Here is an 18,596-nt window from a genome sequence, read left to right as displayed (position 1 = left end):
AGCCCTGAGGAGCCAGATTATTATGAGAAAGGACTTTTTTCTTAGAGACTGTGAAAGAAAGCTCTAACAAAAATCATCCTTGGTTTAATAGTGGTCATTTTATGCATTACAAACATATACCTTTCAATGAAAAACCTGAAACATGGAGAAACAATTCCCTTTCAGTTGAAGGTATGAGAATGAAAATTATCTTAGGGATGGACCATTAGACCTTGGGGGGGGTGGTCACAATGCAATTGTGAAAATTTTTTTTTTTTACAATTGTAAATTTCTTAATTTTTTTTTCCAATTGAGATTAGCTGTGCAAATGTTTTTTTTCAGAGTAAATTTTCAGATTTATAATTTTTTTTTGTTCGTCGCTGTCTGAAGATAAAGAGGGCAAAGATGTGGTGCAGATGGGGGTCAGGAGGGGTGTGTCCCCCCTGCTGCTGTTGGAGCTTTTGAAAAATAGAGATTAAAATGGTGTTATTTGGTGGCACTTGGGGAGCATTTTTTTCAGATTACACATCTTCCTCTGAAACATGGTCTTCTTGCTCCTCAGTAGCTTCCTATAGTTTTGAAAATTGACTATTTTGGTTGAAATGCCTACATTCACCCCACCAAACATCATGCATATCTCATGATTTACAATTGATTTTGACAAGCTGAGAATCTGTTTGCAAAATACAGTGAAATTTGCATATTTGTGTTTTTAGAGCAATTGTTGCCCTTTTTTGATCAAAACATCTATTTCTCTGTAGCAGCATGTCCAAATTGATTGGATGTGTATAGATGTGGTGAAATTTCAATATTTGTCTTTTTAGGGCAATTTGTGCCATTCATGGTCAAAAAATCTGTATTCTCTGAAAGGGCTTGTCCAATTTCTTTGAAATTTGCTACATAAGTCCCTTAAGATTTGTTTAAATCATGCTCTTTTTTGTGGTGGAAAATTCTTCAGATAATTGTCATTCAGCATTTGCTACACACAAACGATTATTCATGCAGATTTATTCAGTATTTGCTATCGAGAAACTTTCAAAGTTCAACCCTTTTGTGTGTCTTTGTGTTGGGATTTGTTGGATTAGATGGCATTCTACGTAGTGCATTGTTGAATGTTAAAAAATGTGTTGCTGTTGTTTTTTGAGGCTGTTTTTTGAGAAAAAAATTGAAAATGCCTTTTTAAAAGCAAAATAATACATAATGATTTGATATGTTGTTTTATCATTATTGACGTGTTTCTACTTGTTCACCCATTCTTGTATTTGTCATTGCAATAAAATGCTGTGAAAAAAATGAACCTAATGTGGCCTGCATCTGTTTACCTTGATCTTAAAAGGCAAATACAACTTTCTGTCTTGACAACGATACCATATTTCAATGTTTTACCTAGTGTACCTGCTTGATTTATACGCAGGAAAGAAGTAGAAAGCAGGCTCTATAATTTTATAATTTTCAAGTGATCAGAATACAAAAGTCCTGAAAAGATAAGATAATCACAACTTCCAGTATAAGGGATACAGTCACTCTAAATGTATAAATTAAAATTAAAAATGTGCCTGGAGGATGTACTAAAAATACAGAAAGTTGCTTCCTGTCGGTAAAATCTAAAAAAAATTCAAGATTTTAAAGACTTTTGCAGATTTTTTTTTTACGCATTTGTCTTCTTATTTATTTTTTTTATTTTGCAAACTAGTTTGAAGATTTTTTTTTCCTAACTTTCTGCTCTGAAATTTTTTTTTTCCTGTTTTTGACCACCCCCTCCCAAGATCTAATGGTCCGTCCCTTATCATGTATATGTGACTGTGTATCAATGTATAATATTCTTGCTGCTTTCTCATACAATTTTAAAGAGAAAACAGTCAAGGATCAGGTTTTATTATCAAATTGCAGATTTCAGCATAATGACTTCAGAGACTGCAAAACAGACTTTCAATTTGCGAACATCTAGATATCGCGGGTATCTCTGATATACTGCAACTGAATGATTTTATTTGGGGCTGTTTCATACGATTATGTGATTGTGGGCTGGTATATCTAACAATTGAAAACACACTGATCTCCTATTGAGCATTCCTTCCAAAACATGGTGACCCTTTCACATCACCATTATCAAAAACAGGGTTGCCCCCCCCCCTCCGAGAAACTGACCAGTCCCTTTACGTTTGGGGTAAACAAGAAGTGGGTACAATTCACTTTCTGCATGGAGCTACCAAAAGAGTAGCTCCATGCTTTCTGACAGTCTTCGGAACACAGGCGCTCCTTAGCAGGGTAGTCTGCAAAGTAGATCGATTTTCGGCTCGATCTATAGATCCCGCTGTCGATATGCCCTCATAATGGTTGCAGTGGCGGGCAAAACGACTACGGGATCGATAGATCGAGCCGAAAATCGATCTACTTAGCAGACTACCCAGCTGAGGAGCGCCTGTGCTTCGGAAATATGACATAGAAGAGGAAAATAAACGCGTATTAACCTAGACTTTGCTCGCTAATTTTGACTCATGGACGTCCATTGATGCAATGTACCCCCGTTTTTCACTCAACACGCAGATCTGGTTTGTACAGCCAGATTTTGCACACTGCACGACTGAGAACCATGTGACGATGTTTGTTGCAATTCGCCCTGGCACACGACCCCACTACATAACTATCCCAAACGTTCGACGAGTAAGGTTATATAGAAGGTAACTCCGCTATCATGCCAATCAAAGCCGTTTGCGTGTTGAAAGCCGACAAAATCGATGGAACTATCCACTTCGAACAAGAGGTAAGGTAGTAACATGTTATAAAGTCAACGTGTTAGTTGTGTGTACGTCAACCATGTCTCCAGGCACACACTGGTGTATGCGACATGCTTGCCCGGCGCGTAGTATCATGCTGCGACCTGTAACCCACTTTTCAGACTCGTCCCACTCTAATGTGGCTACCTGGGGCTGTAGTTGGATATTATCATGGAGCTACCAAAAGAATAAAGCGTGAAAGTTGCCGTGAACCGATGCAACATACATAATTCTCGTTATTTGCAAGCTTAGCTGTGCTGCCAATAGCTATCCCAAAACTGAACACGGAGGTGGCAAGGCGCTACGGGGGCGCTACCTCAGCGATAGATATCGCTGAATCATCATCTATTTTCCCTACGCCTGAGTCTGAGATTAATATTCATCGCCAAAACAAGAATTTTCTGTTGTCAGGATTTAAAGCATTTTAATGTTTATCTGAGTTAAAATGTAATCATCCAGGTTATTTTTTCGAAAACAAACACACGTTTCAGAGTTTGAACACTCATCTTGATAAGTACATGGAGGTAGATAATTTCGTAGATCGAACTTTTAAGGTCAAAGTTCGGAAGTAATTCACGCTTGCAAAATAATGCTCACTATGTACCCTGGCCGTAAGTCAAACCATGGCTGTAAAAAAAAAAAAGATAAGAGGAGTTATATTTTCTGCAGCTTTTTTTTCGGATTCACCTCAGCGTTTAATCAGATTAAGTGTTTAATATACCTCTGAATTCATATTAAAACTGTTGGTGTATAAATAACCGCCCACAAGTGATTTTGAAAGTAAAGGTACACAGACAAGGGAGTGGGTATGACTCACAGTTGCCTATAGTTCGACACACTGTGAGCATTACCTCTAAGCATTACCTGTATTTCATTTAGTTTTCTAATGCTTACAGTGCCACGGCCCTTCAATGTATCAAACCACAAGCGACTGTGGTATGAATGTAACCAATCTTGACGCCATCAATCTATGTAAGGTAGAAAACTTGGAATTGTAGTAGGTGGGACGTGGTTGTGAAGTAAAAGTGAAAGTAAAACCAGATGCATACTAAGATGCAACGTGTACTGATGTTACAGTTTGCATCATGGACAGTCATATTTTCCCAGAAGTGTTCAGTAGTTTGCTTGTGCTTATTGCGAAATCATTTCGTCAGATGGAACATTCTAGAATCTCACTATGTTTATCAGGAAGAATCTCATGGGTTTGACAATATTCCATCCTCAACTCAATCTGAACTAGACTACAAAAAAATTCAATGTTTGGCCATTGGAAAAATAGTAAGATAATGAGAGCTGTTCACATGTGTTCTGTCAAGTCCCAACTTCAAAAAGTAAGAAAAAGGTAATAAATTCTTGCAAATTTTACAGAAAATTAGATTTTATTTGATTTTGTTTGATTTGTTCAGGCACCAGATAGCGCAGTCAAGGTAACTGGATCTGTCAGCACTTTGACACCTGGTCTCCATGGTTTCCACATCCATGAATTTGGTGACAATACTAATGGTAAGTATGTTCATTGACAACCAGGATGTGGTATTCTCAGGACAGGAACTGTCATATTTATCACATTATCAAGTGAAGGAATGATTTTGTACTTTTAAAACAATTGTTCATAATTTAATTGTTTTAATATTCTGTATTGGCTTCACAATTTTGAAGCCATTGTTAATTGTGATAAATAAGATTAGGCCTTTAGAATCTCTGTTAACACGTTAAAGTGATCTGTTGAATATGGCTTTATGGATTACCTACTTAGAGACACAGTGTTATCACATTTTGCAGTTTTTGTTCTTTCATTTGTAAAGGACAAAGCAAAAATCATAGAAAAAAACAAACGAGAAAGAAGTATAGTATATTACAAAAGTGTGTGTTACATGGCAAGTTACAAGCAATAGTAAATCTTTACTTCCCTTGATGATTGTAATGCATTCTTCTAAAACAATTATTGAGTTCATAATGATACTTATACTGTTTAACTACTTTAAGTCTCTTTATGATTTTGCTCCATGATAAAAGTGGCAAATAGTTCATGCCTGTAAGCTGCCAGTATTTATTGAAAGATTTGAATCGTAGATTTTTGCCAGTAGATCTCTGGGATATGGCTTTATGCATTTCTATGATGATGACCCATTGTCCTTTCCAATGTTGCATTTCATTGTAAAAAGACAAAACAAAATTAGCAAGACAAAACAATTACAAAGGAAAAGGGAGTACAATATAGATCTACAATCAGGTAAAGGCACTAGGGTGAGGTGTATTACATTAGGTCAACTTGAAAGTCAAGTCTACATTTGATTTCAAAATATCTTTAAGTGGAATTCAAATTATCAAATTGTTATATCAGGAATTAAATGTCCAGGAAAAAGGCTCATGGTCTTTTACATCATTGTTACTGAGCTTGTGTCCTTTGTTCATAGACTGAATGATTGCAAAAATGGACTAACCCTGTAGCCTTGGTGTAGACATTTCATTACATAGAGATCTGAAATAAAAGCTTGTGATGTAACCGTTTCAAGATAACAACATTTCCAATAACTGTGATGTAATTGAAAATTAAAATTCGGGGATGTCTTGCATCAAACAAATTCATTAAAAATGGCCGACTTTGTCCCTTTAAATTAAGGTGGTTAGATCTTCATACCGATGGAAAGAGAGACCAGCTCCTCTCTTTCTGCATAAGTCTCATTCCTGCTTATGCCAAGTTTGTTAGTTTTGTACTCACATGACAGCTACATCTTCACTTCACCAACATAACAATAAAAACATATTCACTGATTTCTGAGTACATCAGTAAATCCAATAAGGCAAATCTGATGTACAATATAGCCTTCTAGAAGAGTAGACAAATTCATGCTTGTGTATGTCAAATGTTGTATAACTCAGTTAATATTATGTGTTACATAAGAAGGACAAAGGGGATTTATGAATGGATGTACTATAACCTACATTCGGCAAAATTTACTCGCATACCAGATCATATGGGTTATCACATGACCTTTACTGTATTTGCATATCACTGAAATAAATCACAGGAAAGCAAATTTTGCAGACAAAGGGTATTGTAAATGTATTCACTCATTGGCTTGCTACCGATGCTGACAGTCCTTCTGTTGTATGGAGTTGTGGTATTCAGCATGGTTTGTGAATTGTTATCTGAAATAATGCTATGAAACTACCATTGTTGAATTATGATATTGAATCTGCCATTAATTAGCATACTCTTCCTGTACATATTGTATGAGATGTTAAAAATATCAATAGTTGTACATCCTATTTTTAGAACTGATAGATATTGCTTGTAGTAATAACTGTTCATGCCAATCTCAGACAGCAGGTTACTGTTAATTTAGTGGGCCTTCATGTATGATGCTGCAACAATTGATATTATGATCAATTCTGATCTCCGTTACAACAGCACTCAGTCCCTCCACTTTGGTACATGGTGGAGGGACTGTGTACCGTTATGTTGATTGTTTTATATGTATACTTTCATCATTTATGACATTGATGTGTGTATATAAGATCCAGTTGTAATATAGTTAACGGAATAAAATAGAATACAAATTCTGTGTGCTGTGTAGAATACTTGATAACAAATACCATGTATCCATAGTGTTGCAGAAATTCATATTTGCCGTACAAAATTCTTCCTGTAGCAAAAATATGGTAGTGCAATGTGCATAAATCTCTATACAGCTTCAAAGTTGTGAAAGAGAATTATTTAGATTTAATGTCAGCATAAATTTTGTGGAAAAATGATGAAAATATTTTCTTACTCGGCTTTTGATGAATTTTTTATTCTGGAAGATATAGTTTCAGCTCATGTGCTAGTTACTGATTGCTGTCATGGCAACAGATTTAGTCCTCAGATTATCTACTGCAAATGTAACCTTTGATCACAGGGTCATGACTTTCTGGTGTGTGTTTGTTTGCACAGGTTGCACCAGTGCTGGGTCACATTTCAATCCACATGGCAGAACCCATGGAGGACCTACAGATCCTGAAGACAAGAGGTATTAAAAAATCCTATTCATTCACGTGAAGAAAATCAACTCAAATCTTGCGGTTTTCTTTTTTTTTCGCCAAGAGTGTCACGTTGCCATCCAAACATCATTTGATGCATTGAAACATGGTTACTCTCACTGTCACTCTACTCCACAGAGTAACCATGATTGAAACGACATTTTGTTTGGCTGCCTAGCTCACTTACAAAACAGTGCACATGCTGATATTGAATTCAATTGTTTTTGTTGATAATAATCCTGTCATAATGTCTCACAAATTCACAAACTTGAGAAGAAAGCAACTGAACAAAAAGAGCAAAAGATACAGAAGCAGTGTTTTTGTTACTTCACATGATTATTTACAAATGACTGTAGATCCATAGACCATAAAGAGATTAAGGTCTTTGGTTGTTTAAAATTTAAAATATTAAAAGTAATTTACTTTGAATTGTATCACAGCTTTGTCAATACCAGTGAATTTTGTGAAGTCATCCCCTCAGATTATTAGTGATAATGGATCCAAATCCAGTATTGTGGCTCCTGATGTTTTCAACATCTACAAATTCACTGACATTGCCAAAACTCTTGCTATTGAATAATAGCAATGTACCTTTTTCCAGTCCATAACAGACAAAAGCAAACTTTGCACACCATGATGTATTCAGCTTTGCCTTATACATTATATGTACAAAGTTCATGTTTTTTTTTGTGCTGAGAAGAGTGCAAGAACAATGACTTTGAGATGCATTCAGTCATCTTTGAAAATATCAGAACAATGTCAGAATCAGAATCACTTTCAAATGTCAGTTGCAATGGTCTCAGATTCTAATGCTTGTGTGAACACGAGATCTAAGCATTCCCTGAGGTACCTGATAGTAAGATATGTACTGTATCCGGTTAAAGCCGCACTTTTCAATCCCAGGTTCTCGCATTAGTGAAGTTCTCCTCCCAGTCAAACACATGGCCAGTATGATGTTTGATTTCTATAACATTAATTACACAAACTGATCTCAACCTTTTGTCACATTTTGCTAATCCTGCAAACAGAGTTTATGCAAGCTTTTGATTGACGGTCGGTTCAAATCGCCAACGGTCATTGATTCCGCACCACAAACGCTCGATTTTCCTAAAAAAAATGTCTTCCAGTCGCGTTAAACTTTGAATACAACCACAGAGTTCAATCGGCAGCAACTTCACAATGACCCTTGGCAGTCTGTTTGTGTTTTTGCGGCCGGGGAAAACTAAAAAATGGCATTTTCTGGAGCGTGTTCCCGCGTGTTGCCTGTTTGGTGTCCTTATACACAGTGAACGCTCCCATACCCTGGCGTCCTTTTAAAGGGAGGCTCCGCCTTTAAAGAGGGTGAGATATGCAAAGGAGCAACATGGCTGCAATGCTCTTTACTCAAGATGGCTCTGATCAAGCAACATGGGGACAAAGCTACTGAAAATCTACCATTTTGAGTTTTTTTGATGAAAAAGTTAGAAAAACCAATGTTGTCATCATTTTAAATACATCGACACTCGATTACAGCACTTAGTTTTGAAGTCGCATACACTTTATACAAACTTTTCGTTGACTTTATAATTTGAAAAGTTAGATAAGAAACTGTTGCTCTTGCATTGAAAATCGTTGTCAATCAAATGGTTGTTTAAATCATAGCGTGAATCTCCAAATGTATATTCAATCCTAATCCGTGTTGGTTCTATAAACAGATCCAAATGATACTGGACATTTTCCAGCTTATGCTCAGCAGTTGACTATAGTTGTAGCTGTAACGTCCATGCTATGACTATGCTAATATTTAGTGTATTGCTTTATGCTGTGTTAAATCTTTTACATAAGAATCATAACTCTACAAGAACCCATGGTTGGGGTTGAGTAACAGTGGAAACTAAACAAATGTAATTTCAATCATATAAACACTGCTGTCTCCAGATTGAGTGCTTTCTAAGACTGCACTCGATTCCCGGCCTGAGTAGTTGATACCAAATGTTTGGTATGCAGCAGCCAATTTCTTTCATGGACACACCAAAGGTGCAAAATGGTTGAAATAAATTGGTGCAGACACTTGCCTAGCTTTAGGAAAATTACCAGTCTTGTCAATCACATTGTCAGGCATCTGAGGCTGAACCTGCTGCCAGGCGCACCAAAGTCAGAATAAGTTTGATGTGACCTTTGGAGTGATTCTGATGTGAACTAATTTAGACATGATCTGATGATGATGGGATCGTGAAGAGCGCCCTCATGCGACGAGTCTTATAGTCCACCAATAGTTCTTTTACCGGTTCCATGATGCAGTGCGCGCCAGGGTATACAAAGCGTACGTTATGCATAGAACTTTTTAGCCGTAGGGTACACGCAGGGTACGTTAATCATAGAACTCTATGACAGGGTGCATCCTGACCTATATTTTCGTTGCTAATGGTTAGATTATACACGGGGCATTATTTGGTATTGCAAATTTATGTCATTCTTCTCTAACAATCCATTGTACAAAACAAATCAACATGTTTTCGCTGTTTTGAGCTTATATGTGGTGTTTGATAAAGTCACTGCAATGCATTGTGGGATAACCGGGAAAAGGTCTATGCTCCCTGTGGTTCACTTTATCTATCCATAGAACTGGCCAGTGTAAGTGATTTTCAATGTACCTTTTACTTTTCAGACACGTTGGAGACTTGGGCAATGTCGAGGCAAACGCAGAAGGCATAGCTACTGTTAATATCACAGATTCTATGATCAGTCTAACTGGTGAACACTCAATCATCGGACGATCTCTGGTTGTAAGTTAACCTTCCCTTGTCTTTCTCCAACTACTGTATGTAGTGGATCCTTGTACCTTTTATCCCCTTTTATATATTTCTGGTCAATTCGTTTATTTGAAACATCAGGTTTGCAGCAAAGCTGCATGAGTGTACTTGAAGCATAGGAAATTTTAGTGAAAAAATTCAAATCCTGTTTTCATTAAGAAACCTTTTGCTGTGTATATTATGAAGAAGAAAAAATCCAATAGTTGGCTTTGTGATCAGATAATGCCTGTGATTAGATAATGCTTGAAGTTTGCAAATGTGACAATCGTTGTTCTAAATTTATTAGAATATTTCTCAACCTGTAACAACAGGACCACTGCGTAGGTAAACCTTTAGTCCTGCAGGTTAGTCCAATAGAAGCTCAGAGTATAATCCATTCCAGAATTCAGCAGTCTGTCAGTTGAATTTCAAATCCACTTGTTCTGACAGAAGACAGCATCTACACATCAATGTTCTATATTACAGCCCAAACAGAAGACATTGCTCGAGGGTAGGTGACCATTTGCCCGACGTAAGGAGCAAATGGTCTCCTGCCTCTGGGGTACATAGTCCCTTGTTTTGGTTGTAATGTTTTTATTACATGTCTCTCTTTCATAGTTTTCACTCCAGATTTTCGGGTTTACATGTCATATAAATGATAATTGCACGCTTTATTTCTCTGTTAGTCAAAAATCTGTTGAAAAACTAGAACAATTTTCATCTTCGAATGGCGCATTTATATATTTGAAACACTGTTGCGTGGTTTATCAAATTTTTTATATTAATAATTTTGTAAAAACAATACTTTTTATGTAAAACATAATTTGATCATTGTTAAATCCCAAAGTGATCAAGTTTGAAATAGTTCCAGTTCACTTTTAGTCAAATGATGACTATGCCGCCAGCAAAGTCATCATCAAGTTTCCATCGATTGAGATCAATGCCTTACAGAATATTTACATTTCAATGTTGATGTATCATTTACCGTAGGTACATGCACTTGAAGATGACCTTGGCAAAGGTGGTAACGAGGAGAGCCTGAAGACTGGCAATGCTGGTGGCCGTCTTGCATGTGGTGTTATCGGCATCACCAAGTAGATGATAATCTGTGTCAGCAAGCCATCGCCATCGCCAAATACTGTACCAGTGTCGTCATCCCCATTCAAAATGCGCACAAAACAACCATATAGTACCTAGCACTGACAGGCTAATTTGATTAGATTGCTATAAGTAGCAGAAATCATGTTGTTTAGTTTTTTTATGCTCTGGAAGAAAGACATCGCAACTTTTTCAAATCTGAGAATATTATGGAAATGAGCAATCTTTTTGTCCAATTATAGATCAGTTAGATGCGTGTTATTCCAATGTTGTTGTCTTCTCCAATCACAGCTAATACATATGACCCTCTCAAAATTGGAATTGAGTAACATCTAGCAGACACCGTACACTGTGGTGAAATTAATCTTTGCAGTCAGTGTACTGTTAAATAGGGTTGATTTTGTAGTAATTAGAAGTTATATAAAGATTTGTAAGGTAACATATCTGTGGTAGCCTGTCCAAGATAAGGTCTGTTTAGATGTTAAGATGGTCGTCAACTAAGTTGTTGACCTAAAACAGAAATACATATACACATAAAGGGATTGTATAATGCCTGATATATCAAAAGGTTCTGGCACTGATACATGCGATGACGTGGGTGATGTTTCTTCAATATGTTGGTGATATTAGTTCATTTGTACGCTTCCTTCTATTTTTGTTGTCAAACTCACTGTAAGACCTTCACTGTCACTGAAATAAACTTAATATGAGAACTTAACTGTCTGTTTTATTACTGTAGAATTGTGAAGTATTGAAGTGTGGCAAAACCTCACAAAAGATCACTGGATTGTTGTCAAGCAATTTAGCATGCTCTTAGGGATATTCTTTTCTCTTTGATTGTCCAATGCAAGCCCTCTGGGAAACACATAGCATAGTTTAGGATATCCATGAACTTACGGTACTTGATGCATTTCAGACTAATTTCTGACCAACTCCTCAGAGCTGAGATTAATAGAATCTCACACCCCCAAGGACCTGGGATCAGATTTCTCACACGAGTTGGGGATATTTTGTCTCACACGAGCCGCAGGCGAGTGTGAGACAAAATATCCCCAAAGAGTGTGAGAAATCTGATCCCAGGTCCTTGGTGTGTGAGATTCTTTTTCTCACATGACCACAAAATGCGTTAAATTCATATTGGACATGTCAAATATTATCAAAAATCGTGACAGCTGTGTCGTCTGCCGCTGTACTTTGACCTGCTTACTTTGTAGTTCTAGTCCGTGTGTTACTCGTCGTGCCATTGGATAACATTTTGTGCGTGGAACAAAACAGACTGCTTATCATCCAATCAGAGGTCATGTAATATTTACTGCAGAGTGTGGGACGGTTTCTGAGAGTGTGGGATCGATTTATCCCACACTCTCGATCCCGCACTCCCAGCAGCCAGGAATGTGAGAAATGAGTGACTGCTACAGACTTTCTTGAATTCTAGTGTCTATACGATAGTTATTGCCACATATTTACACAAACACACTGAGGGAGACTGCTGTTACGTAGTCTTTTCCTTGACTGCACTTCAGAATTGAACTCTGTATTAATATTGTGTACCTTCCACTGGTTTTGGAATAACAATGTTTGAAACCTTAAGCTGGTGTTGTTGACAGTTCTCCTAAACTTCACTGGTAATCTTGTTTTCAGCTACTGAGGTGAAAATTCTTAAATTTAAGATGATCATTTGGAAAAAATTCTGTCATTGTCCTCTATTAATTCAGACTGCTGCATCGTTCCTGGGGATCAATGTCTGACAAAATCCTGGCATGACAGACAACTTGCAGAACAAAGCATGTGCAATAACATTTTATCAATGCACTCAAAAAATTGAAAGTTACAGGGGTTGCACAAAATATTGAGAGGAAGAAGGGGGGTTACTCAATTTTTGGTGCAGAATAAATTGAAACACCTCTCGGATATTACCATTGCACACATTAATTTCTAACAATTTTCAATGCAAGAGTAAGGACACCCACCTCTAACACTTTCCCCCTCAAGCCTCGCGTGTTCTCACCCTGTACTTTCAACTTCTGCCCTGTCATGATACTCGTCCACATTAAACAATACTAATATGGTCGGATGCTGGTTTTTATATCTATACTTTGTGACTTTGATTTCACTTTGCTGGTTTCACCTTTTTCAACTGTCATGAGATAACTGATGATAATCTAGCAGGGGACATTAAGATTTGAAAGGTCCTTACTATTGCTGTATTTTTGTAAATTTTACAAATACATGTATTGATATTTAACTTTTCAAGTATGTGTGTGTGGGAGGGGGTCAGTTAAATTTTGTATGTCAGAAAGGGGGAGGTTACTCAAATTCATCATGGTTGGCAGGAGGTCACTCGAAATTTTAGAGTTTCCGATGATATTCCTCTGACACCCCACCTGCCAAGGCTGTAAATAATGACAGCTCCCTAAAATTTCAAAGTATGTGTCTATATACTTTAACTGCATCTTTTGAGTTATTTTTTTGGACATATGTATCAAGTTTTATATGGGGACACTGAATGGCCTTGCATGAATATGACACTTGTGCTGTGCTAATACGTTAATAGCCTGTGATGATTGGGGCGGACTGCCTGATGCATTCTTTCCCTTGATGTTTACAAATATATTCAAGTACATATGCTCAGTCTTTCCATTCCATTGTATTGGGTGTTTTGTCATATAGCATATAGTGTCAGGTTGTCAAAGAAGTTTTTGTAGAATAGATAATATGCCAATTGTTGTCCTTGGAAAGTAATTTTGATTGAGATTTATTTTGTGTTTAATAGGGGACGTCAACCCACACGGGCAGGGGGAGGGGATAAATGAGTCTGTGTACACTCCTACACTCTATCTCAAAAGAAGTTGATAAGCTTAGTGTACACTCCTACACTCTGTCTCAAAAGAAGTTGACAATTTTCAAAGTTTGAGAACAAAGGACCGATATCATGAAAATAGTTAATGTCAACATACACTATTGTAAGAGTAGGGATTGAGGACTGTCATCTAGGTGTCCTGTTGGTCAGCATGTACTTGGAGGGATACAATATCACCCCCACACTTGATGCCAAGCTGTACGTGCCAAAAGTTGTAAGAAGTGCATCAGTTCTGAAATCATGAAAATGAAGTGTTACTGAACTTTCAGTGATATATGCAATCATACTAAAGTGTTGCAGCCAGGAATTTTAAACCAGGGGACACAAAGTGTCGCACTACAATTTATTTTTGGATTCGTTTTGCACATTTTGGGGACAACATTGTAAATCAAATTTTGTTTAATTTTATCATAGTTTCATAAAACAAAATTCAATCTACCGGGACCACGTCACTATGCTTTAATTTCAGGCAATTGTAACAGTATACCGTATCTGCCTCCAGTCAGAGCTCAGTTCGACAACCAATTTTACGTAATGCAGCGTTTTAGTAAATTTTAATCACAGCTCCAAAAATATGCAAATATAAGCCCAGAAATAATGATGCAAAACAAATGTCATAGTCAATAACATATTACTTAGAGACTAAACTGAACACAGTTGACTCCATGAGTGTGCCCGAGGTGACCCCTAGTATGTGAGAATGCAGGACAACCAGTTTCGTTATGGGGACATTATTGCAAGGGCAACACTGATACTAAAGTGGGCAATTGAAATTATTGAAATATTTTCTTAAAAAAATGAGTTGATTTACATAATATGTAAATCAACTCATCTTTTTAAGAAAATATTATGTGAATGACACTACCATAAAGCAAAGCTGGAGGTTGTCTGGTCATTGCTGATGGTACTTCAAATTTTGCTTTACTATAAAAGCTGAACTTTGTGAAATTTAGTGTGCTATGTATGTGACTCATTATAATGGCAACATGTCAAACTTAGATGCCACAAGGATGAAAAATCTCACTCAAAACTAATATACTTATCACAGTATTGGTCATTTTAAACTTTATTTGAAGTGCTGAAATTTTACAAGGCTGTACCAAATGAACAGTGATTATAAGAATGCAAAGTGTTCCACATTAAAACATTTCAACAGTTTTGAATATAGGATAATAAAACGCTGTACACTATCAATGGAGTACCAAGTGACACTCTGTGTCATCCTAACCAAAGTTGCCAGGGCATCTTCAGCAAGTTGTGTCGGTATCAGCTGAGGAATGACTTTTAATGGTGATATATGGCTGTTTCTGAATAATACTACATAAATGTTGAAAATTGCAAGTTATGCAGAGGTCAGATGAAAAACTTATGAACTAGTCTTTCTTGTAATGATACCAACTTACCATTATTATTTATGTCAACTTAAAACTACACAAGAACAAGAACAAGAAAATCAACTGATATTTTGTATTTTGTTCAGGCAAGGTGTTAATTTTTAGGGAAATTGGCGATGGATAAAGGAAACCTACAATTCTGGAAATGTTTTCCAAACATACAACTTGTGAGTATCACTCATTTTTTGTGAAATCTGCCTGTGAATAAGAAGTAAGCACTACATTACATCCAATGATGGGTGTGAACATTTTGTTGTACACAATTGTTTTGAAAGTGTATATTGTTACATTCTGAGTGATATAGACAAGTTGGATGGCAGTCCTGTACTATGATTGCCATAGAAACGGAGCAGGTATCTTTCTTGCACTTTCAGTTTTGAATGGTCTAGACTGGTTTATCTATCAGGCAGTCAGTGTAAAATTGGTGCATGAATGTGGAAGCAGTGCTTTCCCTTGTAGCAGGTTTAATATTTCTCGTGAGAAAATGTGTAGTTGTCCACCGATCAAACACAACAAATGTACTCCCTGGTTGCCATGGAAACAGCTTGTCCCCCAACATGTACATTCTTATTCCTAGTGCTGTGAAAATGTTACATTTTTCATTAGAAAGTCTCTAGGCAGATGTTTAATTTAAAGAGATTACGATTTCCCAGAATGCACTGCAGCATAAAAACTCTGTCAAGGTTTTTTTGTTCTGCTTCAAAAACTTTTTCACCATCAGCCTGCAGAGGTTGTTGGTTATAGATGTCACTTTGAGAGAAAATAAGTTTGTTTCCAACATGTTATATACATTTGTGATCTGCATGGCATTTTTTATGGAATAAAAATGATATTAAAAACATAGGCTATTGTACAAATGTGTGCAGGGCAAGTCAGCATAGTGATCTCAACAGCCTTCAAAACTTTATGAGTCTTTTGAATTTTCATGAAAAAGCCATTCAATGTTTCGAAACATCCAACAAGTAATCTCTAGCTTATCCAGAGACGGACACTGGGTACTCCATTGACAGACCGCTTCAAGAATAATGCATTTATAAAAAAGTTTCTTTCACTGGCATGTAAAGGTACATAACAATGCATCAGCTTGAGTTTAAGAATGAGGTCAAATTCATGATGTATGAGTAAATATATAGGTCTTCATAGGCAGACCTTGATAGAAACCAACAATATTGAATATGAGTCAATGTCAAGTGATGTTGAAAACAATGTGACCTTATTACTTGGCAGAAACGGAAACCACTTGTTTTCAATGTTTGTAGAAATGTACCGTCAAGTATTTCCATAAAAGTAGAGACAGCTGTATATCTCTTTGTTGGCTGGGTTCAGATGGTCATATTGCTCTGAAAGGGATTTCAACCAATGCAGGTGACAAAGTAGTAAAGTTAGTTTGTTGCTTCTTTTCTCACCTCAAAGTCTGGTCTCTCATATATCTTGCTCAAGTTTGAGTAGTTCACCAAGTGAAAGTATGCAAACTTTTAAGTAGGCCTGATATGATAGTCGTTTGTACTGGCACTGAGAAATTGTCCTTTTACAGGACAGCTTAAACATGTACTTTATAAACACAAATTTTTGAAATTCACTTAAATATTTGCTTTCCTCATCATGGACTTAAAAATTATCCCTTGCGGCTAGCCATGTGAAATGGATGCAAATCAATACTTATTCCATTTAGTTTTCAACATCACTGACTTTTTGACCTGTTTCATGATTGGGCATTTTTCAATAGTGTAAACATGCAAATTACTAAATAAAATCTACCTCTTTTTTGTGACTAACACAGTTATGAAGATTGTGAGTTTTACAAATTTTGATTCATTTGACCTGATCCTCTTCAAGCTGTTTTTGACAGGTATACCAAGTGTGTGTTTTCAGCAGTAGACCAGAAATGAACATCGTAATTTTTTTGGTAAGTGTTGACAAGTGCCACCACTTATGCCTACGGACAAATTACTCTTACATACTAATAATGTACGCGTATACCAGGATTACGGTCACAAACAGGTATGAGCCAAACAGAAGTTTTTACATTCCAAAGAGAAATAAATACATTCTCTGCTGAAAACACCATCATGGTTTCACCAAGACCACCCACCTCATAAGGCTGTCTTGACAAATGCTCGCTCTTTGAAACTTGGTACATGAGAATCCTAGTACAACTTACCCACTGAAGGACACACCTGGTCAAAGTGAACTATTAGTAACACATGAAATACAACTAGTTAGTTTATCACAAAAATAATACGAACACTCAATCACAGCCATGGAAAATCATTTGCATATTTTACAGCCCTTTCTTCGAAAAATCAAACTAGAAATCTTTTTGATACTCCCTTCCCACAATGCAATTCTTTAACAGGGCCCACAACACGTAACTAAACCTCTGAAGTGCCGTATTGTTAGGTGTGGTAGTGAATATTAAAACACATCTTCATCATGAAAACCTAAAACTGTTTTTCTTTTTTGAGCTCTTCAACATTTCTAACACTACAACATGACCATAGCTACTGCCCACTTTTCGCGTCACATAGTGGCTACTGCAGAGTGGATCTGACCATTGCAGAATGAGAACATCCATGAAATGTCTCCACCTTTTACAAAAATATTTAAAAAAAAACTGTAGCAAAAGCAATCTAATGGTGTACAACTTTTTACAGCATACTGGTCTTCCATATCAATACGTCTTCAGTATTCCATACGAACGACATCCTTTTTTTTTCTTGCCATATTTGAGACAAGATGCTATCATCAGCAACATTCCTTTCTGATTGATCTTTGTCTGATTTGACTTGGCCATAATCTAGTCCTCAGCAATTCCAGGATGTCAAATGCCAGTGGAAGGAATACTAGTCCACATTAACGCAACTTGGATGAACATCTATCTCAACTGCTGCACCACAACCATCAACGAAACGAAAAAAAGTTAAAAACCAGGGGAGAAGAAAAAAGTTGAAATGCACAGTGAGCCTATTTGGTCACTGTGCCTACTTACACACTACCAGTAGTTTTCTAAATTTTCTTTGCTTCAATATACAGATCCTGTATTCCTGACTGTCGGCACCATGACAGCAGCATATTAAGGATTTTTGTTTATCATTTACCGTTTACCCTCTCATTGACTTTGTTTACGGCAGGTGATTTCTCTACAATGCTCACTAGCAAGCTGTGTTGCTATGTTGTCTTGGAGACTGTAGCAGCTTTTAGTGTCAGGGGGGAAATTTTGTCTTTTTTATCATACAAGCAATGGATCTGCCACACCATAATTGGGTAACTTTATCCTGAAAATCCCATGAAGCCAGTGATTTTGCTAATTTTTAAGACTTCATAAGGTAAACATTTATGTCATTTTTAGGTAATTAATGTATGATTTCTACTACAGAAGCTTGATTGAAACATTGCTTCTAGCTGTTAATGAACTATATCACTTCAAAAATTACTCCAATGTTGGCATGGCAACCTACATCAAGGTTCTTTTTTCTGAAACTGTATCAAGCACATCCATATACCAGAACTTCACTGCAAAGCAAGAGTCTGATCTTATATTGTGATAGTGATATGCCGTCACTGATCAATAATCTGATATTGAAATGTTTCTGTTTACAATGAAATTGAATCACCTATCCTTACTGCACTGCTGTGAAGCTCTGGCAAAGGAGACAATATTGATTCTCTCAGTATATGCCACTGTCACATCAGG

The 18,596-nt window shown here is 36.7% G+C and overlaps 1 protein-coding gene across 1 annotated transcript; it reads left to right on the top strand.

Annotated features, from left to right (window-relative positions):
* The first annotated feature begins 2,165 nt into the window (after positions 1-2,165).
* Positions 2,166-11,366, top strand: LOC139141858 (superoxide dismutase [Cu-Zn]-like). Its single transcript, XM_070711598.1, has 5 exons — positions 2,166-2,743; positions 4,163-4,259; positions 6,694-6,769; positions 9,427-9,544; positions 10,541-11,366. The coding sequence occupies exons 1-5, from the start codon at positions 2,675-2,677 to the stop codon at positions 10,646-10,648; spliced, it is 468 nt and encodes a 155-aa protein (XP_070567699.1). The 5' UTR covers positions 2,166-2,674; the 3' UTR covers positions 10,649-11,366.
* Positions 11,367-18,596: the final 7,230 nt, after the last annotated feature.

The sequence above is a fragment of the Ptychodera flava genome, chromosome 10 (assembly GCF_041260155.1).
Source record: "Ptychodera flava strain L36383 chromosome 10, AS_Pfla_20210202, whole genome shotgun sequence".
Taxonomy (NCBI): Eukaryota; Metazoa; Hemichordata; class Enteropneusta; family Ptychoderidae; genus Ptychodera; species Ptychodera flava.
Note: the sequence above shows the minus strand (reverse complement) of the source record. Positions and strands in the feature narration are given on the sequence as shown.

Excerpts from the sequence above, each read along its gene's own strand:
- LOC139141858 (XM_070711598.1), top strand. The coding sequence starts at position 2,675 with ATGCCAATCAAAGCCGTTTGCGTGTTGAAAGCCGACAAAATCGATGGA. Across the intron at positions 6,770-9,426 it reads ACAGATCCTGAAGACAAGAG|ACACGTTGGAGACTTGGGCA; the intron begins GTATTAAAAAAT and ends TTTACTTTTCAG. Across the intron at positions 9,545-10,540 it reads TCATCGGACGATCTCTGGTT|GTACATGCACTTGAAGATGA; the intron begins GTAAGTTAACCT and ends CATTTACCGTAG.